Source organism: Bubalus kerabau, chromosome 2 (assembly GCF_029407905.1).
Source record: "Bubalus kerabau isolate K-KA32 ecotype Philippines breed swamp buffalo chromosome 2, PCC_UOA_SB_1v2, whole genome shotgun sequence".
Taxonomy (NCBI): Eukaryota; Metazoa; Chordata; class Mammalia; order Artiodactyla; family Bovidae; genus Bubalus; species Bubalus kerabau.
Window position 1 is genome coordinate 99,776,176 of NC_073625.1, and position 23,545 is coordinate 99,799,720.

Genomic DNA, 23,545 nt, shown 5'->3' on the forward strand with positions numbered 1-23,545 from the left:
AGAATGGAAAAGTCAATTTGTTAGTCACTCTGGTACCTCAAATATTTCCTTGAACAACTCCAGGGCTAAAATAGGACAGTTTTCTGATCCATCCAAAGGTTGGCTTGACCAACGAAGTAGGGCTACCGTAGGTTCTAAACACTTAGAACGGGTTCCCAGAATGGTGCTGCCAGATGGAGTTTGCTCAAATATCATCTGTGTGAGCACGTGGCGCAGCTGAGTCACTGAACAGAAGGCAAGAAGTAATTCTAAAACCTGTGCAATATAAAGTCTTCATTAAGGTCTATTTCATTAGACTTCAATGCACAAAGTAACCAAAAGATGAAGTTGGAAATGATATTTACTTTTAAATAAAATAAAATAAAAATTAAAAGTTGCTTCCCATTTTTCTCAGAGTATTATTTCTCAAAACGTGTCATTAGGTTCCAGAAGGTTACAAATAAACTTGTTAATGGTAATTACTTCAGTTAAGAGGACTATGGGAACTGAAGAAGGGCAACCTCAACTAATGTTATATACCTTCCATAGTACTTAATTTTTCTTCAGCACAAACATCAGTTGTCTCATGCTAAGATTTATGAACTGCTATAAAGTGTCCTTTAGGATAATATTTAAAAATGGCCTCCCAAAGCTTTAAAACTTTAAGGATGGCTATTTCCACAGTTTACATAATGCTGGCAATATGCCCCTCAGCCTGCTCCCTTGGTCTACCACATTTCTTTTGTGCTTCATAACTAAGCCTTATGCCACTACATAGCATTCCACATCAACTTGTTTATTAGCTATTAAGTTAAATTCCACCTTATTTAACATACTACCAACTTATTAAAAAAAAAAAGTATTGGTATCTCTTTGTGTACTTATTTCCACCTTTATCTGTTCCTTGTAAATGACATACAATTGGGATTTGTGTTTTAATCAACCCGACAGTGTCTGATTTTAATAGAATTCAACTCATTAGCATTTACTATGTTACAAATGATAAACTCTTTGACTTACTTTCTTTTAAACACAAATTGTAGTACTTGTTTTTGAATAGATAATACATTCACTTGGTTCCAAAGTCAAAGGTACTGACCTGACCTCTACCTAACATTCCCTGGAAGCAACGGACACTATCACCAGTTTCTTATTTACCTTACCAGAGATTATGTACTGCACATAGAAGCAAATACTCTCATTTACAATTTCTCTATAAGTGTAACATAGACAGAAATAAAAACATAATAGCTAATGCAAAGCTAGATGTTTTCCCCAAAGTGAATTACCTGAATAACTAGCAATTAGATCACGAGAATTCCATCAAAACTCCCGAATTCCCTTGAGTCCCCTTCCAGACAATGCCTCAATCACTACTTTGACATCAGATTTTTGACACTAGACATTAATTTTACCTTAGCTATTCTTGGATCTTTGCATTTCCATATAAAATTTTCAATCAGCTTGCCATTTTATATAAAAAACTCACATGGAACTTTATATGCAAATACAATCTTACAGTGTACACTTTCACATGTTTTAGCTTAGCATTATGTTAGTGAGATTCACTTGTATTTTCACATGCAGCTTCACCTCATACATTCTCATTGTTGTATAGTATTTCAGTGTATAAACATACCACAGTTTATTTGCCCATTCCACTGTTGTTGGCATTTAGGTTGTTTACAATTCCTGGCTATTGTTAACAACACTGTTGCGTTTTGTACATGGTGAACACATGTATTCAACTCTGAGGTAAATTAAAGAGTGGAATTGCTGGGTCATAGTTTATACATGTATCCTATGTTAGTAGATAATACCAGTTTTCATAAAAGGTTTTACCAATTTTCAGCCCATGAGTATTTCAACGTTCTTTACATTATCTATGTTTGATAGTATCCATATTTTAAATTTTAACCATCTTGTGGGTGTGTAATGGTATTGTATTACCATTTAAATCGGCATTTCCCTGAAGATTAATAAAGTTGAGCAACTTTTTCACTCTTTAAATTATTAGTGGCCTCTCATGAACAGAAAAACTCTTAATTTTAATGTAATCTAACTTACCAACATTTTTTCCTACATAGTTCATGTTTTTGTTTTCTGTTTAAGAAAATCTTCATCCCAAGGCTACACAGATATTCTGCTAGGTGTTTCTTCTTAAAGTTCACTATTTTCCTTCCACATTGAGAGCTACAATCTTTATAAGACTGATTTTTTCATCTGGTGTGAGGTAAGGGTTAAAATTCAGCTTTTCCCCATATGGATATCCAATTCACCAGTATCATTTACTGCAATGATCATACTTTTAAGAGTGTACTGTTATCAATCAGGAGGCTATATTCTGTGGGTTTGTTCTGCACTGTACTCTGTTCCACTGAGCTAGCTGTTTATCCTTATGACAATACTGCACTATTTTAATTACTGGAGCTTTGCATTACACTTTAATATCTGGTACTATAAGCCCTCTAGCTTTGTTCACTTTTTTCAGAATAGTCATGGCTATTTTTAGACCCTTGCATATCCATACAGAGTTTATAATCAGCTTCCCAATTTCCATATACACCAAAAACAAAAAAAACCTAAAGCTTGCTATAATTCTGACTGACCTAATATTGTAAACTCGTCCAATCTATGAACTTGCTATATCTGTGTTTATTTAGGTTTTTTCTATTAATGTTTTGTAATCTCAGAGTAAAGGCCTTGTACATGTTTTGTTGGGTTTACCCTAGGCATCTGCATTTAAAAAAATCAGTAAATAGTACCAGTTTTAAACTTTCATTTTCCATTTAACACTTTCTACATCTTTTGTGAGCTGACTGACATCTCTCAACTATGTAGATGGGAGTGGAATATGTGTCATAGGGTTTACATGTGTTCGACAGGCACCATGAAACAGTTTCCCAAAAGGATTATGCCAGTTTATGAGGATTCAAGGAGGGTTCTAAATATTGGTAATATCTAGTTTCTTGCTTGAGATCTTGGTTACATGGCTGTGTTCATTTTGCAAAGATTCAGAGATCTGTGCACTTATATTTTTCTGCATATTGTAGTTTTTAAAAACTTTAAAAACAAAAAGCTATATATACCTTTGAAGAAGAATCAGGATCCTTTCCATTAAGAAGACCTAATACTTGATTAAGACATGAAGAAAAGTGCTCATACCTAGGTTTAAAATAAAAACATACATCAAATGCTAAGTATGAAACTGATACATTAAAAGGATTTATATATAAGACAATCGTACTGTTCAGATGTAAAACTGGTTTTGCAAAGATTAATCAAGATATGTATATTCTGGAGAATGGTACAACCTTATTTACCTAAGACAAAGTAAAAAATACACACATACCCTTGTTATACTTTCACATTTCAAGTCAGAAAAACAAAAAGAATGGGAACATAAAGCACATGAAAACATTCTGATTTTAGTCTACTGTAAATAAGTAGAGTCCAAGTTTACTAAGTGTTAAAAGGCAGTTTTATTTATTATAAATACATTTTGGTTTAAAAAAAGTCCTACATTTGTCAGATAGCCATACCTGGTAAGATAATCAGCAATTTTAGGATTCTTAAGAAGATCCACCAGTAGATCAACTGAATACTTTCTGGTCAGTGTGCCATCCCCATTTATGAGAATATTAAATATTAGCTGAAATGTCTGATGAATATTTCGTGCATGGAACAGCTTAAAAACAAATCAGGAAAAGGATATTATACAAAAAAAAGTTTACGTTGACACCACACTAAAACTCAGAGAGTCTCAACAACTTTTAAATTATCAGAGAATATAAACTTTAGAATCAGTTTCATAAATTGCAAAAAAATTTTTACCTTTTCCCCAACCTCTTCGTTTAATGTCAAACTGGATAATATTGAAAGTGCAAACACAACCACAGTTAAACTACTATGGGCCAAGAAGCTTATAAGAGTTCGATAAAAAGATTTCACATTATTCTGAAGAAGAAAAAAATTTAAAAATAGATTAGAATGAAAAAATTATGAGTCTTACATTTTGTTTTAGAAAGTTTATCTTGCACAGAATAGGTAAACTTTTATTAAATATTATTACCAACTTAGAGATCATTCAAGGTGTAAGTGGAACTTTCACAAATTGCTTACAGTAGTATGAACAGGTACAATCTGAGTAAACAGCAGTGTGTAGTTTGAGTTTAGGAGCAAATGTTAACCTTTCTCAAACAGTTTCATGGCTCAAAATAACCTCCACCAACAAAACAGGATGAGGCCAGAAAAATCCAGCACATGAACAAATGAGATACTGTTCAATTTAAAACTAAACAAGTAATACTGAATATTGTACAGCAAGGGAACTGTTCATAAAGAAACTTAAACAATCAATGAACTTTCCTGATTTAATATATTTCTAACAGTGGTTCAGATAAACCTCATTTGAGTTCCTTCACTTCTCACAAGTACTGGTAATGATGCTACTGCTACTGCTAAGTCACTTCAGTCGTGTCCGACTCTGTGTGACCCCATAGACGGCAGCCCACCAGGCTCTCCCGTCCCTGGGATTCTCCAGGCAAGAACACTGGAGTGGGTTGCCATTTCCTTCTCCAACGCATGAAAGCGAAAAGTGAAAGTGAAGTCGCTCAGTCATGTCCGACTCTTAGCGACCCCATGGACTGTAGCCTACCAGGCTCCTCCATCCATGGGATTTTCCAGGCAAGAGTACTGGAGTGAGGTGCCATTGCCTTCTCTGGGTAATGATGCTAGGCACTTATAAATCTTTTTGAGAAAGTTGTAATTGATTGTGTAGAAATACAAGACTGAGGTAAATGCAACTGCCAATGGCATGTCTCCTCTCTATTAGCACAAAACTCAGCATTTCTTATATTATTCAACACGACAAATAATGAGATGCTACAGAAGAAAAACTTCTAGTATATAAATTAACATTTGTATTAACTCGTCTTAATTAAACATATATGAAGGCTAGAGTACTTCAAGTTATTTACGTCAATCTGATGCTTTGTTAACTTTGATAAGTCAACTAGACAACACAAATTCTTGTTAAATTTCTTTTTAAAGAAAAAGGTGAGCCTACCACAAAACAAAAGGAACATTTTATAAACTTCTTACCAAAGTCTTTATGTGCGTTTGAACAGAAAGATTGTGCCGGCAAAGATTTGCCAATAATCCTAGACAAGGCATTGTCAACTCATCTTCAGAAGATTGACTGTTTCAAGAAAAATAATAAAAGATAAAAATACTAAGTTCCTTCTAAATTACTCAAAAACAGTCATTTACACATTTAAATTCCTTCCTTTTTATAAGCAAAAAGAAAAATCTGATTAACATGTGAAGACTGCCAAGTTTTGAATAGTATTGATCATTTATTTCATGTTTTGAAAGTCAATGATCCTATTCAATTTAGCATAAAAATATAGAAATAATTATCAGAGTAATCATATGCTATCTTATCAGTATATTCCTTCAAGAAGATTAAATATAAACATAATTTTAAGTTTCAGTAAGCTTTTCTGTCTCAATCAATTCATTTCATAAGTTTCTGTTATAAAAACTGAAGCTGTTTTACACCATTTGATCCTTGAAATCATCCAATGAATAAACAGGAGTCATTATCTCAGTTTAAAAATTAGGGGAAAAAATTATTTAAGAAAAATTGAATTATTACATATTTTAGTTAAAAATAAACCAGTAAGTCAACACAATGTGTTCCTGAAAGTGAAAGTTTCTCAGTCTCGTCCAACTCTTTGTGACCCTATGGACTATGCAGTTTATGGAATTCTCCAGGTCAGAATACTGGAGTGGGTGGCCTTTCCCTTCTCCAGGGGATCTTCCCAACTCAGGGATTGAACCCAGGTCTCCCACATTATGGCAGGTGGATTCTTTACCAGCTGAGCCACAAGAGAAGTCCAAGAATACTGGAGTGGGTGGTCTATCCTTTCTCCAGCGGATCTTCCCAACCCAGGAAACGAACCAGGGTCTCCTGCATTGAGGCGGATTCTTTACCAACTGAGCTACCAGGGAAGCTCAATGTGTTCAATGTGTTCCTCTTTCCCTACGTATTTTTGCTTGTCATTGTATTTCTTGAATGGTTTCATATTATTTTTTTCTGTTTGTGAAATGGTTTTAAAAAGAAAACTTGGGACTACAAGTTGTACAGATGTATGTTTTTACCTGATTGGTTAGGTAGACTGTTTAGTTAAATTGAAGAGAGTCAATTGATAGCTTATATTTGTTTTTAAAGTTAAATTAATCCTGGATAAGAGTTGTTGTTGTTTTTTTAAAGGGGTTAGTCCTTGACCACTAGTTTGACACCACCTCTATTTTAGGTGACTTGTTTCACCAGCAGGCCTGTTACTCTCTATGACTAATTGTGTAAGTGCTTATAATGGAATCAACTGTTCTTCTACATTAAAAAAAAAAAAAAAAAAAACATAAACCAGTAGATTATTTGGTTACATGTGTGGTTGCATACTCACATATGATCTATCAGGAATGTAATTAATTCATCTATATTGGCACCAGAATGCAAAATTTTGATGTTGTATGTTAACCTCTGCAGAAGCTGAATGCACTGAGAATAAGAAAATAGCAATGAATATAAACACACAAAAATGTATTTGCATGATCACAAAAATGAACTCCTACACATATTCTGAGCATGTAAGCATTTTAGGATGCATTTAGAGTAAAAATCTTTTCATAGCTTAGGAAGGTTCTATTTTCACATGCAAGTAATGAGATTTTACTTAAACATACACAATTAATGAGACTTTAAAAGTTCACCTCCTGATTCACACATTTCTATACATTCTATCTCAAACACAGCATTGTGTCAGCAACCTGGCTTACTTAATCATCTTAAACTTATAGGCAAGTTGAGAATATATTCTATCAATTCTAAGATATATATTATTCATATTTTACCATCTTTAAAATTGCATGTCAGTTTAATTTGCAATGTTTTTCTTTCTTACAACTGATGGCATTTTAGGTTCAGAGAAATATGGGTATAAGAGCTTTGAGCCTATGTTAAAGAAGACTAAATCTATATAGCTTCAATTTTTAATAGAATGTTTCCTCAACAGTATGAGACTAGATGCTAACTTTAAATTAAAATTTTAAAATGAACAGCTTACACCTCAAAATGCTGACATCTGTTTATAAATCTGTCAAAATAGTCATGTGAATTTTCCTTCAATAATAGTGCTAGATGTAAATTTTCTTCTTTAGAATCTCTTAAGTGGTAGTGCATGTGACTAACCAGTTTTTAAATTTATTGATGGTGACAACTGTGCCTAACTATGCAGTATTAATGCCAGCATGCAGTACACTGTATGTCAGCACTTCATAATAGATACTATCAATTCTGATTTGAAAATAAGGAAGAATAAGCATGAAGTGGAAAGTAGGTGTGTATACCTGCAAAAACACTGAATCATTGTGGCAAGTACTGCTCCGACAAACCACTCCTGCCAGCACACTATTTAGGTTGTATGTATTCTGAAGATAGTCTCTAGTTTCATTGTCTACAGCTGTAAGTTAAAATAAAATGACACGAAGTAGATCATCTTTATATATGGCTTTCATGGATGAAAGACAAATAATTTAAAACTTATTTCATATTAAATTTACCATTATATAAAAATATAAAATATGATGTGGCTACGTTAGTTACAAATACCTCCTAATTCAGAATTTCAACCATGGTGGCTACTATACTGGACAACACAGATATTGAACATTTTTATCATCTATTTGAAATGATCTGTTACCACTTCTGTATCAGTTTTTTTTTTTTTTTAATAAGCATGTACTAATTTTATAACCACACACAGAAATATCTCCCTTGTACCCCCAAACACAAATCAGGAAAAAAAAGTAACCAGTGAATTAAAATCTAAAAACTAAGACAAGGTAGGGAAAAACAAAAAAAGCAACACTTGCATTTTTAGCTTTTAGCTCTAGGATTAGTATAGTCTATCAAAAAAAGGATGATATTTTGATCACTAGTTATGATTTTCTAATACTGTTCATACTGACATTTGTACATGTATTTTTTTTAATTTGAAGGCAATGGCACCCCACTCCAGTACTCTTGCCTTGAAAATCCCATGGATGGAGGAGCCTGGTAGGCTGCAGTCCATGGGGTCGCTAAGAGTTGGACACGACTGAGCGACTTCACTTTCACTTTTCACTTTCATGCATTGGAGAAGGAAATGGCAACCCACTCCAGTGATCTTGCCTGGAGAATCCCAGGGACTGGGGAGCCTGATGGGCTGCCGTCTATGGGGTTGCAGAGTCAGACACGACTGAAGCGACTTAGCAGCAGCAGCAGGGAAATGTACATTTCCCAAGGTACATCCTTTTCTGTAGATCACTGAACCCTTGATATGCTTCAGATTCTGTTCCAATAATCTTAAAAAAGGATGCGTATAATATTCCCTTTACAAGAGATCCACAACAAGATAGTTTTAAGAGGTCCTGCAGCAAAGAGATCTTTTTTTCCTAAGAAATCTTTCAAATGTGAATCATCCTCCAAAAGATTCTGTAATGGAACCTGCCCTTTAAGAAAATACTAAATTCATGAAAGAGAAACTAAATACATTACCTAGTTGAGATAGCAAACTGATGATACTTAAGATCAGTGGGGCACTTATGTTTGGGTCTTCAAGTAGTTCTACAAGGCAACTTAAGCATTCACTTGGTAGTATCTGATTTGATGTAAACAATCGAGTGAGCTTCTGTCCAGAAATTACCTAGAAAACAGTCGTTAAAACGTGTTAGTTAAGAAATGGCAATTTTCACTTCTCCATCTTACATAAAACCCAGTTTTTCCAAAGTGGCACTGCCACACTTTTCCAATTTAGAAAATTCATACATGCTGTTCCCTCTACATGGAAGATCACCTATCCCTTCACTCACTAACTAATGTAATTATTCCAGTCTCGGTTTTGTTTCCTCTACTAAGCTTTCTCTAATTCTCTTCCACTAATTAGGTTAGGTTTGCCTGTTACACTATCCTATAGGACATTATAAAAAATACACATGAATCCACTTATCTGGACAAGGGACATCTGAACAATCCATGTAAGGGACAACTTATATGGTGCTGGAAATGTTCTATCTCATGATAACAGGTCGTAGCTACTTGAGAGTACACTTTGGTTTAAAAATACATAAATAAAACTACCAAGCTCTTCATTTAACAGTAATGCACTTCATGCAATGCACGTGTGTTATCTTTCAACTAAATGGTAGAAGAGTTTTTGGTAAACCTCTTGAAAAGCCTGGGAACAGAGTACATAGAAGTCAATATATAAGCCTCAAATTCCTTTGAAGTCTCTTTCAATTGTTGGTAACACTCTGCTCAGATTCATAACATACCTGTTTATTCTCAAAAATAAATAATATTTCAGATTACAATCTAAAATTCTTAACTTAATTCGTAAAGAAAACAAGTATTCTTAGGAGACAAGCAGCTCAAGTAGTAAGAAGAGGAGCACCAGAGAACCTTGAGAGTTCTCAAGGTTACACTAGAAACCTTGAGTGTACACCAGTTAGAACAAAGGCTGATGTTGCTGGGCCATTCACAATAGCCTTCTTCGTAGCAGTTTCTAATCTTTGCAAATTTAGCCTTTTATCATAGGATTAATATAACAAATAGGACATATTTTAAAATTATGTTCAATTCTATGTTGAGAAGCTGCAACATAGAATTAAGAGTAACTTTGAGCTTAATTACTTTTTATTAAACTGATGTCAATATTAATTGGAATTCCATTAAAGTATAACAAATGACAGCCGGAGTTCAAGAGTCTAAAAACAAACAGGATCACAGAAAGCTGTGGTTATATCTTTTAACACAAAATAAGCACACTCTAGCATCATTGGGAAGTAACAGAAAAAGTGACAATTCAGCATTTTAGGACTGAAAAACTGTGAGCAATACATTTTGGTAAAGAAAAAAGGATTATGATTACTAGTAAAGAAGATTGGTCCTCAATCCAGAGTAAATTGAAATTGTAATTTTCAAGCTCGAGATCAACATGAGTTCAAATAAAAGCAATAAGCAACAGATTCAGATTGCAAATTGCCTAAGGGACAAGAGAAAAATCAAATTTTAATCCTTATTCTCTAGCATCTCCACCTCCGAGAATTGCTGTACCTCTGAAAAGGCCTGTTACAATGGAAAAACGAAAATAAGAAGCAAAGGAAAAGATACAGCTCGGAGCTCTTTTCTCTACCAACTCCAAATACGCTGAAATCCCCCACCTTTTGTCTCACCCTCCCTCTTCCTAGGGCTTTCAGTACCCTTTCCTCACTGCAGTCAGGTGAACGCGGAGAGGCCTGGGGTTGGGTGGGAATTCAAAGGTAACAATCACTCGCTTTCTATAGCAAGACAAAAAGACAGCGGTGGGAGCGAGGAGTTGCCCTTTGTTTTCGAAGCTGAGACCGCTACAGTCTCGGCCACCAAGTGAACGAAGGCTACAGGGAAGTCCGTCTCGTCCGCCATCCCCGAAGCCCCTTACTTACCTCCAAGTGCCGCAAAAGCTGAGCGGTGTTCGCCTCGGACTTAACGGCTTTATACTGACTGATGCTCAGAAGCAAAGACTTCAAGCAGGCAGTGGAGTCCATCCGGACCCGCCGCAGGGCCGCTTGGAGCGTGTACCACCACCGTCCTCCAGCTTTTACCGCGCTTTTTTGGATTTTTTTCTTCTCCACCCCCTCGCTCCCAGAAGCTTCCGATTCCGGTTGAGCTCCGGAAGTCCCTTGGCAACTTGAGGATGGCACCCTACGAAGGAAAGGGAGGACTGGGATGGAGTGGTGGAGGTGGGGGATGTCGAGGCCCAGTGTGAGTCCGTAAGGCGGGCTAGTAGCTGTCCTTTCAGACCCCCGATCTGAAAAGCCGCGAGGTTTTAGTTCGAGATCCCGTGAAGCTGAGAAATCTCGCGAGAAGTCAATTGCGGCTCCACTGGCGTAGGGAGCGGTGGGGTAGCATGGGGTCCCTGTTCGTCTGTGGGCCGTCTTTGCGTTTGCTTCCTTGGCCTTCACCGTGGGTGGCCAGTTTTTTCTTTGTGCGTCATCTTCTACCTGAGAAATGGTCGCTTTCCCCTAGTCTAGACACGGTGAGGAGCTCTGAGGAGGAGAATCTTGGGTTTTAGATTTTGAGGCGGCCCGGGAGAGGCCCATTTTTAAAATCGCTTGTTTGTCCACCGCTTCTACTGAGGAATGTTGGTTTCTGAGTAAACCTATGGCCGTTCGGATTCGGTGGCAAGTTAGTCATGCGCTTATGATAGTCGTCAATTTATTTGAGAAAGCTGGCCCAGGTGACTCCTGTGCCAGGTGTTGCTCCTAAGGCTGTTCTTACTAGCGTCAGTTTTGTAAGTGAAGGTGTCTGCTTTTATTTGGCGTGATGGATTTATAAATCTTGGTATCTAAGGAAATGGCACTGTTTGCGGTTTTTGTTCAGAAATAGTATTATGCATGTGAATATCATGAAATGAGTCAGAGTGGTTCTGGAGCTTTTTTGCTTATTGTATGGTATTGTTGAATGAAGCTTTAAAAGCCAGTTTGGAGAAAATTTTAAGAACTGGGTACACATCCTTTTTATTAAACCATTTGTCAGAAATTATGTTTTGTCAATTCAAAGAAAGCCTGTTTTGCATCACTACATTTTTAAAGACGAATTATTTTTATATTAAAAAGCAATTAAATTCTGAAAGGTAAAAAAAATGAGGCATAAATCATTGGGTAATTAATGTGTTTATGCATTTATTCATTCTGTAAACAATTATCGAGTGTATAAAGTGGGCTAATCCTGCTAGTTAGGGACCCTGCTGGGAAGGAATTAAATGTAGAGGATAATAGTAGGTACAAAATTCACCAATTAGAGGCGTAATGCGATTATGGTAAGGAGTGGAGCCAGGCTGTTTGCTTACAAATCCTAGGTCTACCTTTTACTGTGTGACCGTAGACAAATTCTCACTGTTTCGATCTCATCTTGAAGTAAAATCTGAGTAACAGTAGCATCTATTTCATACGATTGTTCATTCAATAAATAGCTGGAGCCTACAGTGTGCTAGGCATTGGTCTAAGCACTAGATTCGGTAAACAAAGTAAAAATCCTATTGTCATGAAACAAAAATCCTACCATTACATTCTGATAGGGGGAAAAAAACAGTAAATAATAAGCACAGTAAGGAAAGGGAGATGGAGAAAAAGAGAATTACTCCTCTAGAGTAATGGTTTAAAAAAGAGAAATGGGAGGTCAGGATAGAGAAAGCATGATTTGAAAAATACTTGAGTTGAAAAAGACCTGTGCTTTCTAAGGGGAAACATTTCTAGATAGAATAGCAAGGGGGAAAGCTTTGAAATGGAGCCTGATAATATAAAGAACAGCAAGGACCTTGCTATGGCTGGAGTAGAAAGCGAGGGTGAGAGAGAGTAGTAGAGATGAAGTCATGTCAGGTTATAAAATGAGCTAACCAATGACGAACAGTTGTCTGGCATAGTTATGTTCTCAGCAAGTGTCAGTTACATCTTAGGTCCTTGGCAATACAGGTGATAACAGTTTGACAGCATTAGACTTTTCATTCATAATGATAAGTGCCTCACGATTGTCCCCATTTAGATCTAAGGGAAAGGGTCAAAGCTGTGTGCTCAAAGTGCTATCCTTTGAAATCTTGCATTTTAACTTGAGCAGTCGCACACATTTTGCATCTCCATATTTACTTTAATGTAAAATAACATCTTTCTAAGAAAATCTTCACCAAAAGCTGAGCTGTGAAAAGGTCTGACATCTTTTGTCAGAGATACTCGTGTATCCCAATATGAGAAACAGCCATATTTTTAAGACCCAAAAAGGGGAAGAGGAGGAGGAGGAAATGGAGCTGGGTTCAGATGACTGAAGGCTGTACTAGCCTTTGAGCTGGGACTCTATCTTGAATTAAGTGGTGATCTATGGTTTCAAACTGGGTCCTGATAGTTAGGTTTGTATTTTAGATTGATTACTCTGACACTCTGAGGAAGATAAGCCCAGAAGTAGGGAGAATATTTATTTTACTGGAGTCTTTCCAAAGGATGGCTGAGATAATTGAAGTGGAGTTAGCAAAAAGGTGACAAATTTAAGAAATATATATGACGTGAAATAGGTAGGACTCTGAATGACTTCAAATGGAAGAATGAGAGGCATGAAACTAGAAGGGATTCCAAGTTTCTAGTCTGGCTGATAGAGAAGACATAGAAACTGCTGAGGTAGTCAATATTAAGTATTCACGTTGTATTTCGGAGAAGGCAATGGCACCCCACTCCAGTACTCCTGCCTGGAAAACCCCATCGACGGAGGAGCCTGGTAGGCTGGAGTCCATGGGGTCGCGAAGAGTCGGACACGACTGAGCGACTTCACTTTCACTTTTTCACTTACATGCATTGGAGAAGGAAATGGTAACCCACTCCAGTGTTCTTGCCTGGAGAATCCCAGGGACAGCGGAGTCTGGTGGTCTGCTGTCTATGGGGTCGCACAGAGTCGGACACGACTGAAGCGACTTAGCAGCACGTTGTATTTTATGTTCAGTGAAATATTGTATAGCTTATCATGTAGTCTTGTATCATTCTCATTAAATTTATTCCTGGATATTATATAATTTTTGTTACTGTGAGTGGGTTCTCTTTTTCCCCTAAATTTTTTTAGTTTGTTTTTGCTACTGGTAAAAGAGCAACTGATTTGTGGTATGTCTTTTACTCAGTTTACTGACTGAAATATCCTTATTGATTCAGTTTTGCTTTCTCTCATAAATTTTCTAGCTATGTATCACCAGAAAATAATAATTGAATCCCTTCCAATATTTCTTGTCTTACTTTGTTTCATCAGTGTAATTTCTAAAATATGGAATAATCATAATGATACTATTTAGCTTTGAAGATATGCTCATTAAGTTTTAACTCCCTTAAATGTGTTTCCTGATCTATAAATTAGGAAAAATATCTCCATCAAATACAAGGAACAGACAGCAATACCATTTTATGGAGAGATTTCATGCCAATCCCTGATAAAGGAATTGGATACTTGGTATTTTGTCTTAACACATTTAAGGGAGTTAAAACTTGCCTAGGAGCTTGCAACTCAAGGGCCGTTAAACTCCTTTATATCTTCTGGAAAAACTTAATGAGCATATCTTCAAAGCTAAATAATAAAATGGAAATTTTTAATGTCATGACCAGGGTTTAAGTCGTATTAGATGACTCATATTGAACGGAGATATTAACTGTATTTTTTGACAAAAGTGTAGTGTACTGAACGTTGTAATAGAGGAATTATATCGGAGGTGTGAATACAGAGCTAATTTTTAATTCATTTAATCTCCATATATTTAATGAGTGCTTGAGTAGCAGGTACATTTCTAGGTTCTGGCATAGAGCAGTGAATCAAATAAACAAAAATGTCTGTCCACGTAGAGCTTTTATTTTAATGGGAGATATAGCAAAGAAAAAAGATATAAGTAAAATATATGAATGTTAGTAATAAGTGCTATATAGGAAAAGAAAGAGAAGGGAGATAGGAAATATAAGAGTCAACATGAAGAATTGCAATTTTAATTAGGGTGAAGTATTGATCAGTATTTGCTGCATACCAAATTACCTCAAAATTCAGTGGGTGAAACTGAAAATTTCTTTCTTGGTCTGTGGGTTGACTGCAGTTAGTCTGATCAAAGCCTGACTTGGCTGAGTGGGTACTTGAGCTGTTTTCTGGGGAAGGGGAGATATCCAGAAGTCAAGCTCAGTTATGGTCAGGTATCAACTAGACATCTGGAAGCTTTTGAGTGGGCTTTTCAATATATTATTTATCATCAAAGGAGTGGTCAAGGCCAGAGATAAAAATGTAAAGCCTCAAGACTAAATGACATGGGGTGAGTAGGATAGAAAAGACTGAACCTCAAAGAACTAAAATATTTAGAGGTTGGAGAGATGTGGAAAAACAAACAAAAACACTGAGAAGTAGTTGCCAGAGGACAGGGGACCTATGTTGACCCTGTGGTTGTCTGTTGGGATTCCTGTTACCTGTAGCATTTGGGCTGCTTTCAACTTGTGAAGGTGGACTCTAGGTCGACAGAGAAGGAAGTCTTCATCTATATACAGGTTTCACTGTTTATTTCTGCCTTCAGAGGACTTGAAGTATGAGGAAGGATCGGTGACTTTATTCTTTATATCAGTATTGAATGCTTGAAGTATGCCAGGTACTAGGCCCTGGGGATGTAGCAAGGGATTTATAAAAAGAAAAAAAAAGTGTAACTCTGTGGGACTTCCATGGTAGTGAGAGCATGAGGCCAAGTCTAAAGCTGAGAGATTATTCAATAGGCATAAACAGCAGGTAGAACAAAAGTCCTATTGGCCCAGGTTCCAAAGATACAAGACAAATCAATGGTAGAAAATTGGCAGAGGTCTAAATATGAGGTCGTTTGGATACTATGTCCCCAGTACGATTAAAAGAATTTAAATATGTACTGATATTAAATTGATTTTAGCCTTTATACAGAGCCAGAAAACAGTCTGTACAGTTAATGTCAACTCTCATTTTTCAAAACAGTTTACCTTCCATCACAAAGCCAGGAAACCTAAATAAACCAAAATTATTCTCCATTTACAATTATTTTTCATCCTGGTTTCTGTCCCAACCATATATGATTAAGCTAATCTGTAAATGACTTACAAAACCATAAAATTAACGTTCTCACTTTTCAAACAGTTCCTGATTTTATTTAATGTACATTTCACAGACTTCAACTCTAAGAATACAAGCAATGGATAATTTGGGTAAATGTTTTGTCCTGCATTTTCACATCTAATTTCATATCCCCAAAACTTTTGAGTTTTTTAAACGTGCTATCCATTTTGATATTTGGCAAAACTAATACAATTATGTAAAGTTTAAAAATAAAATTAAAAAAAAAGAAAAAAAATAATAGAAAAAAAAATTAAACCTAAGAGACAGTCAGAAAGAAATAATAAAAACAATGGTGGGAAAAACAAAAAAATAGAAAAAATCCACAGGACAAAAATTGATTTTTTGCAAGGATTAATAAAAGGTATAAGCCGCTAGCAATCTCTCTCAAGAAAACAATCAAAAACAAAATATCAATATCTGTAATTAAAGACGGAACCATCACAAATTCCCACAGACATTAAAATAACAATAAAGGAATATTGTTAACAGCAACAACCACAAAAAAAAGTGCTATCCATTGTTTCTGAATCGAATTTTATAGATACTACTACTACTACTACTAAGTTATTTCAGTCGTGTTTGACTCTGTGCGACCCCATAGACAGAAGCCCACCAGGCTCCCCTGTCCGTGGGATTCTCCAGGCAAGAACACTGGAGTGGGTTGCCATTTCCTTCTCCAATGCATGAAAGCGAAAAGTGAAAGTGAAGTCGCTCAGTCGTGTCCGACTCTTAGCGACCCCATGGACTGCATCCTACTAGGCTCCTCCATCCATGAGATTTTCCAGGCAAGAGTACTGGAGTGGGGTGCCATTGCCTTCTCTGATTTTATAAGTAAACATGAAATGCCCACTCCAGTACTCTTGCGTGGCAAATTCCATGGACGGAGGAGACTGGTAGGCTGCAGTCCATGGAATCGCTAGGAGTTGGACACGATTGAGCGACTTCACTTTCACTTTTCACTTCCATGCATTGAAGAAGGAAATGGCAACCCACTCTGGTGTTCTTGCCTGGAGAATCCCAGGGACGGGGGAGCCTGGTGGGCTGCCGTCTATGGGGTTGCACAGAGTCGGACACGACTGAAGCGACTTAGCAGCAGCAGCAGCAAACATGAAATGGCACACTTTTAAGTTAACTTACATTAATCATTTTTAATTATAACTAGTATTTGTTGAAAGCCTCTGTGCAGAGCAGTGTCTTCTGCATATCTCATTTAAAATTTTCTAGTCTTATAGGAAATAGAAATTATCAAGATCATGAAAGGGGTATATATTTGTTTCCTGAATTAAAATGTGAAGTCATTTTCTGAAACAGGGGAGTCCAAAGTAGAGTATGCACACCTTAGGTATGTGAAACTGACTATTACAGTGTTCAGTTCAGTTCAATAAATATTAGAACTTTTGTTTTTACCAATTTTAGTCTTCCTCTTTTTATTTTATAGTAGTACTTACAATAGCATTAATAGCATAAATGAATTGCTAGCCATATATTTTCATTGTATTTTCAGATTTGCTTCTTTAGAAGTATGTGATCCAAAAAATTGGAGACTTCTCCAAAATCTTTAACCCTGATGGAGGATAATATTGGATTTGGGTAGGGTCGTTGGTGGTGGGAGAGTCAAGTATATACTGTATTCTTTATTCCCTGCTTGATTGTCATCTTGATATGAGTCATGTCTTAACAGTCTGTCATATCCTTTTTTTTCATTATTGTCTAACAACTGTAATGACAATGTAATATTTTTTAAATGACTGAAAATGTCCCACTTTTGGAGCATTTGCTTAACGAATGGTCCTTCCAACAGTCCTAGCTGCATTTTTGAATAGCATGGTTTTCGCAGTGCTACCTGTAAGTAACCTGAAACTGATGGATTGTTTAATATTTGGATTTTTTTTCAGGTGAAGTCTAACCTGTGCATATTTATAATAGATACATTCCAAATATTTATAACATATATATATATATATATATATGTATATGTATACTGCAAATTTGCTTGTGTAAGTTCAGGAATAAATGACTGAATAGATCTGAAGAGAATTAAATACCTTCTTCAGACAAGATGCTAATTTTGGCAAGGATGTTCCCCATATTGGCAGATTTGTAAGGATGGGGCCTTGGGTGTGCATTGCTATTTTCTGGGCCTTGGGTGTGCATGGCTATTTTCTTGAGTCCTGGTGTGATCTGCCAGATAGTGCCAACAATGATCTTTGCTAAATAGCTAGAGCTGAGTAGTACCCTGATCTTTGGGGACAGATAAAATCTTTGGTTTCTGATAACTTTTGCATAGATTTTCCAACCATTGTCAATCAGTCTTGGAGTTTACTTAAGCAAACTATATATTTTTTTCCTTGGGGGAAAGTGATATTTTGGCTTCCCTTGTATAGGTATGTTTTGAGGCCTTGCCAAAGTGAAAGTCACTGTTGTGTCTTTGTGACCCCATGGACTGTAGCCCCCGAGGCTCCTCTGTCTGTGGAATTCTCCAGGCCAGAATACTGGAGTGGGTAGCCATTCCCTTCTCTAGGGGATCTTCCAAACCCAGGGATTGAACCCGGGTCTCCAGCATTGCAATGGGTTCTTTATGTCTTGCAGATGTTCATTTTGAGTCTTTGCCAAGAACCTAAATTAATACAAAATGGAAGAAATAAATGGAAAATTAGAAAATCAAATAATCAGTATATTTTGGCCATTCTTCAGACAGCTAATAACAAATTAATTGTAGAGTCAGTTATTCTTTGAGTTTAAACTGATGTCTTTAGCCCTTCTTGTTTACTATCTCACATGTGAGAGTGCTGAAGCCACAAAACTCCTGCTTTACTCTTTTCAAAGCCACCAAGAATGACTGTTTCTATTTGACTAGCAGACAGATTAATAGTTAAAATTTTGGTTCAAAGAAACTCCCATAAAAATGTCTTGAGTTATTCCTAGAAAGTGTCCTCTTCGTAGTTTCTTCAGCCTTGGAGTGGTTACTGTACTATATGTGGCCAGAACATCTCACATCTCCAGTTACAGGAGTGTTTTAGAATTCTTTGGTAAAGTCTAGCAGAATGATAACTAGCATTGTCAGAATTTGCTTTAGTAACAGACCTGAAATACATTTAATTCAGTGCTGAAATAGAAATCCAGCTTTGTAAAGTAGCTTTCAAAATTTGACCAAGTTGCATGTTCAGGATTGTTTATTGCAGGATTGTTTATAATACCAAAAAAATATATATAAAACCCACATACAAACACAAACTGGATACAACTGAAGTATTTATCAGTAGTGGTCTGGTAAATAGTTTCATTTATACAATGGGATATCATGCAGTTTAAAGAATATGGCAGATTCATATGTGTTGATATGAAAACTGCAAGGTGCCAAATATATGCATATTAAACTGCCAATTGTTATCATGTAGGATATATTTGAAAGATGTTTTTGACCCATTTTCTTAAGTCTCATTATTACTATTCTTTTTCATATAATAGCTTTTCTCCAAGGTAGAGAATTGGAAGGAAAGTGAACTGATTTTGCCATAAATTTAAATGAAATTAAATGAAGATGATGATAGTAACAAATATAGTCCTTATTATGTTCAGTTACATGTTTTAAAACATTTACTCTTTGGAACCACCCTGTGAATCATGGCTCAACTTTCCCCCTATTTTTCAAATAAGGAAACTAAAGTATGGAGATGTTCATTCCACTTAAGGTTTCATGGTTAAATGTGTTGAAGCTGACTTGTACACTCTCGTAAACTGGCTGCAGTGTCTCTTGTGCTCTTAGCTACGAATCCTGTGCAACCTCTCAACTTTTCACACTGATGGAAACTAAATGAGATACTTTATCATTTCTCCTTTTTGTAGACAAATAATTTGTTGTGTTTATACATGTTACCTGAGTCCAGAAGATCCCCTGGAGTAGGAAATGGCAACCCTCTCCAGTATTCTTGCCTGGAAAATTCCATGGACAGAAGAGCCTGGCAGGCTACATTCCATGGGGTGATAGAGTCGGATGTGGCAGAGCACACGCACACATACATGATACCTAATCACAGGATTTTTTTTTTAATTGCTGAGAACAGTCTATATTCATTTAGTTAGCCTTTTCATTTTAATTCATTTAATTAGGTAGTTCTGAGCTGTGGGCAATTTTGTCCCCTGAAGGGCATCTGGCAGTGTTTGGTGATGTTTTTGATTGCTACAATGGGGCTGAGAGGTGAGAGAGAGTTGCTACTGTCATATACTGGCTAGCTAGGCATGTTTCTGAACATCCTAAAAATGCATAGGACAACTTCTCATAACCAAGATTTACCCAGCCCAATATTTTTTTTTTCAAGCTAGTAGCATTAAGAAAAATGAACTTTATTTTTACTGCTTTTTTTACACTGTTATTATGCACTTTTCCCACCTGGCAATGTGTTATCTGTAAGTGCCACAACTGATAAGGCTAGCAAATTCATAGGACCATAGGACATCCACCCATACATTGAAATGTAAACTTGTTGGCCAGGTGGAGCCTCTAACTTGGTCAAGTAACAAGAGTTAAGATGAGCATTTAAGTGGATATAAATACAATGTAAATATATACAGTTTAAGGAGGTGACAGTGCTACAAGGTAAATGTTTAAATGAATGATTAAAAAATTATAAACAATAGTTGTGCCTACTTTTTTGTGAATAGCACAGCTTTAAAAATAGGGAAAGGAAACTCTTAAATTTAAAAAAATTGTTATAATTCCATGAGAGGAAAAGTGGGCAATGGAAGTTCAGAAAGGGGGAGCAGTAAAAAAGATATTTTGCTGCCTCAGGATATGGATGGCAATACCTTATTTTCAACCAGTAAAGCAACATGCAGGTAAAATCATTTTGGTTAGTGGATAAAGATGTGCTTTAAATCGACGCTGAACTTTAGCTTGCCCTGTGGTCAGCCAGCCAGACCTGAATAGTTCCTGTTGAAGGGCAGTTCCTCAATTCCAGAAAGGCAGAGTAAATGTTTGATTTCCTGCTGTCAAGGGAAGTCTACTGAAATGAATACACATGGGGAAACTGGATTCACCCTTTCCCCCATGTTAACCCTGATCTTCGGAGAAGGCACTGGCACCCCACTCCAGTACTCTTGCCTGGAGAATCCCGTGGATGAAGGAGCCTGGTGGGCTGCAGTCCATGGAGTCGCTGAGTCGGACACGACTGAGCGACTTCACTTTCACTTTTCACTTTCCTGCATTGGAGAAGGAAATGACAACCCACTCCAGTGTTCTTGCCTGGAGAATCCCAGGGACGGGGGAGCCTGGTGGGCTGCCGTCTATGGGGTCGCACAGAGTCGGACACGACTGAAGTGACTTAGCAGCAACCCTGATTTTAAAAGTATCCTTTAGCCTCTTCTAGAATAGTGAGAACTTTTGATTATTTCAGAAGTACAGTGGTAACTTTGCAGGCTGGCTGCTTCCTTTCTGTTGCTAGGCATTTATACCTTCCTTCCCAAGAAAGGCTGTAAAGTGCTCTGCTGCCGGTTTTGCCTGTGGGGCTTGCCACATGGCAGCTCAGCTCCTGGGAAATGATGGGATTAATGATCAATTCTGGAAACCTTTCACCATAGATATTAAGAAGAGGTGGCAAGAATACACAGAAGAACTATACAAAAAGGTCTTCATGACCCAGATAACCACAATGGTGTGATCACTCATCTAGAGCCAGACATCCTGGAATGTGAAGTCAAGTGGGCCTTAGGAAGCATCACTACGAACAAAGCTAGTGGAGGTGATGGAATTCCAGTTGAGCTATTTCAAATCCTGAAAGGTGATGCTGTGAAAGTGCTGCACTCAATATGCCAGCAAATCTGGAAAACTCAGCAGTGGCCACAGGACTGGAAAAGGTCAGTTTTCATTCCAATCCCAAAGAAAGGCAATGCCAAAGAATGCTCAAACTACCGCACAATTGCACTCATCATCTCACATGCTAGCAAAGTAATGCTCAAAATTCTCCAAGCCAGGCTTCAGCAGTACATGAACCGTGAAATTCCAGATGTTCAAGCTGATTTTAGAAAAGGCAGAGGAACCAGAGATCAAATTGCCAACATCCACTGGATCATCGAAAAAGCAAGAGAGTTCCAGAAAAACATCTACTTCTGCTTTATTGACTGCCAAAGCCTTTGACTCTGTGGATCACAACAAACTGTGGAAAATTCTGAAAGAGATGGGAATACCAGACCACCTAACCTACCTCCTGAGAAATTTGTATGCAGGTCAGGAAGCCATGGTTAGAACTGGACATGGAACAACAGACTGGTTCTTAATCAGAAAAGGAGTACATCAAACATCAAGGCATTATATTGTCACCCTACTCATTATATGCAGAATGCATCCTGTGAAATGTCAGGCTGGATGAAGCACAAGCTGAAATCAAGATTCCCAGGAGAAATATCAATAACCTCAGATATGCAGATGATACCACCCTTATGGCAGAAAGTGAGGAAGAACTAAAGAGCCTCTTGATGAAAGTGAAAGAGAAGAGTGAAAAAGTTGGCTTAAAACTCAGCATTCAGAAAACTAAGATTATGGCATCTGGTCCCATCACTTCATGGCAAATTGATGGGGAAACCATGGAAACAGACTTTATTTTCTTGGGCTCCAAAATCACTGCACATGGTGACTGCAGCCATGAAATTAAAAGATGCTTGCTCCTTGGAAGAAAAGCTATGGCCAGCCTAGACAGCATATTAAAAAGCAGAAACATTACTTTGCCAACAAAGGTCCATCTATCAAAGCTATGGTTTAGCCAGTAGTCATGTATGAATGTGAGAGTTGGAGTATAAAGAAAGCTGAGTGCTGGAGAATTGATGCTTTTGAAGTGTGGTGTTGGAGAAGACTCTTGAGAGTCCCTTGGACTGCAAGGAGATCCAACCAGTCCATTGTGAAGGAGATCAGCCCTGGGATTTCTTTGGAAGGAATGATGCTAAAGCTGAAACTCCAGTACTTTGGCCACCTGATGCGAAGAGTTGACTCATTGGAAAAGACTCTGTTGCTGGGAGGGATTGAAGGCAGGAGGAGAAGGGGAAGACAGAGGATAAGATGATTGGATGGCATCACCGATGTGGTGGACATGAGTTTGAGTAGGCTCTGGGAGTTGGTGAAGGGACAGGGAAGCCCGGTGTTCTGCAGTCCATGGGGTCGCAAAGAGTCAGACACGACTGAGCAAGTGAACTGAACTGAATGATCTTGTCTCCTGGAAAACCTTTCACCACAGAGATTGATATCAGGTTGTATTTTATTTTATTTTATTTTTTTTTTTTTCAGGTTGTATTTTAAAGCAGGCTGAAAAAGAAAGCCATTAGCTTTTTTAAACTCTTAATTTAGGATCCAAATATATTTTAATTTATTGATTAATTTTATAATCTTTTCTTTTTCAAACTGAACACTGAATAGCTTAGTAGAGGCCTTCCATTCTCTCTGCCTTATTGCCAGAGGGTTTTCCTCCTTTTCAGCCTGACTATGATCTTTGCAAACAGTTACTAACTGAAGGAGAGTTTATCAGAAAGGGGAATATCCAGGCCTGAGTTTTTAAATTCAGAAAATGAGAGGATTATTTTGTCTGGGAGAGGCATACTTTGTATGCTCTGGCTATGAAATGTCAGTTTTTTTTTTTTTTAATTAAAATAACAGGGAGGCTAAAGAAATGATAAAAACAGCTTGATCACAGTCCTACAATTTTCAAAGCCATGTCCTTTTCTGTACAGCTTTATTAAGGGATAAAGCAGATCTGAATTTGTGTGAAAGAATAGCAAGTTTTATCCAACCTTTCTGTGCTTCATTATTGGCTTTAGTTTATATCTTTGTATTTGAATAGAGAACACAAATTTTAATAGGCATATGAC

At 36.9% G+C, this 23,545-nt stretch overlaps 2 protein-coding genes across 16 annotated transcripts in view; one reads left to right on the top strand and one right to left on the bottom strand.

The window, feature by feature from the left end:
- Window positions 1–11,170, bottom strand: part of CIP2A (cellular inhibitor of PP2A) — a 28,571-nt gene extending 17,401 nt beyond the window's left edge. For 2 of the 5 annotated variants that reach the window (XR_008710336.1, XM_055568110.1), the window contains exons 1-9: window positions 10,507–11,170; window positions 8,582–8,729; window positions 7,393–7,505; window positions 6,450–6,544; window positions 5,083–5,179; window positions 3,814–3,936; window positions 3,522–3,667; window positions 3,069–3,144; window positions 37–255 (exon numbers count right to left, since the gene is read on the bottom strand). Coding sequence is in view for 4 of the 5 variants with exons in the window: in XM_055568110.1 (XP_055424085.1) it covers window positions 37–255; window positions 3,069–3,144; window positions 3,522–3,667; window positions 3,814–3,936; window positions 5,083–5,179; window positions 6,450–6,544; window positions 7,393–7,505; window positions 8,582–8,729; window positions 10,507–10,608 (1,119 nt within the window). In the remaining variant the exon portion in view is untranslated. Of the gene's footprint in view, window positions 1–36; window positions 256–3,068; window positions 3,145–3,521; window positions 3,668–3,813; window positions 3,937–5,082; window positions 5,180–6,449; window positions 6,545–7,392; window positions 7,506–8,581; window positions 8,730–10,506 lie in introns of those variants that run through there. The other 3 variants (XM_055568111.1, XM_055568112.1, XM_055568113.1) reach the window with 3 other exon arrangements.
- The window catches only part of DZIP3 (DAZ interacting zinc finger protein 3), a 125,594-nt gene continuing 113,011 nt past the window's right edge, over window positions 10,963–23,545 (top strand). For 8 of the 11 annotated variants that reach the window (XM_055568098.1, XM_055568103.1, XM_055568105.1 and 5 more), the window contains exon 1: window positions 10,963–11,099. The gene's annotated coding sequence lies outside the window, so the exon portion shown is untranslated. The remainder of the gene's footprint in view (window positions 11,100–23,545) is intronic. The other 3 variants (XM_055568100.1, XM_055568107.1, XM_055568099.1) reach the window with 3 other exon arrangements.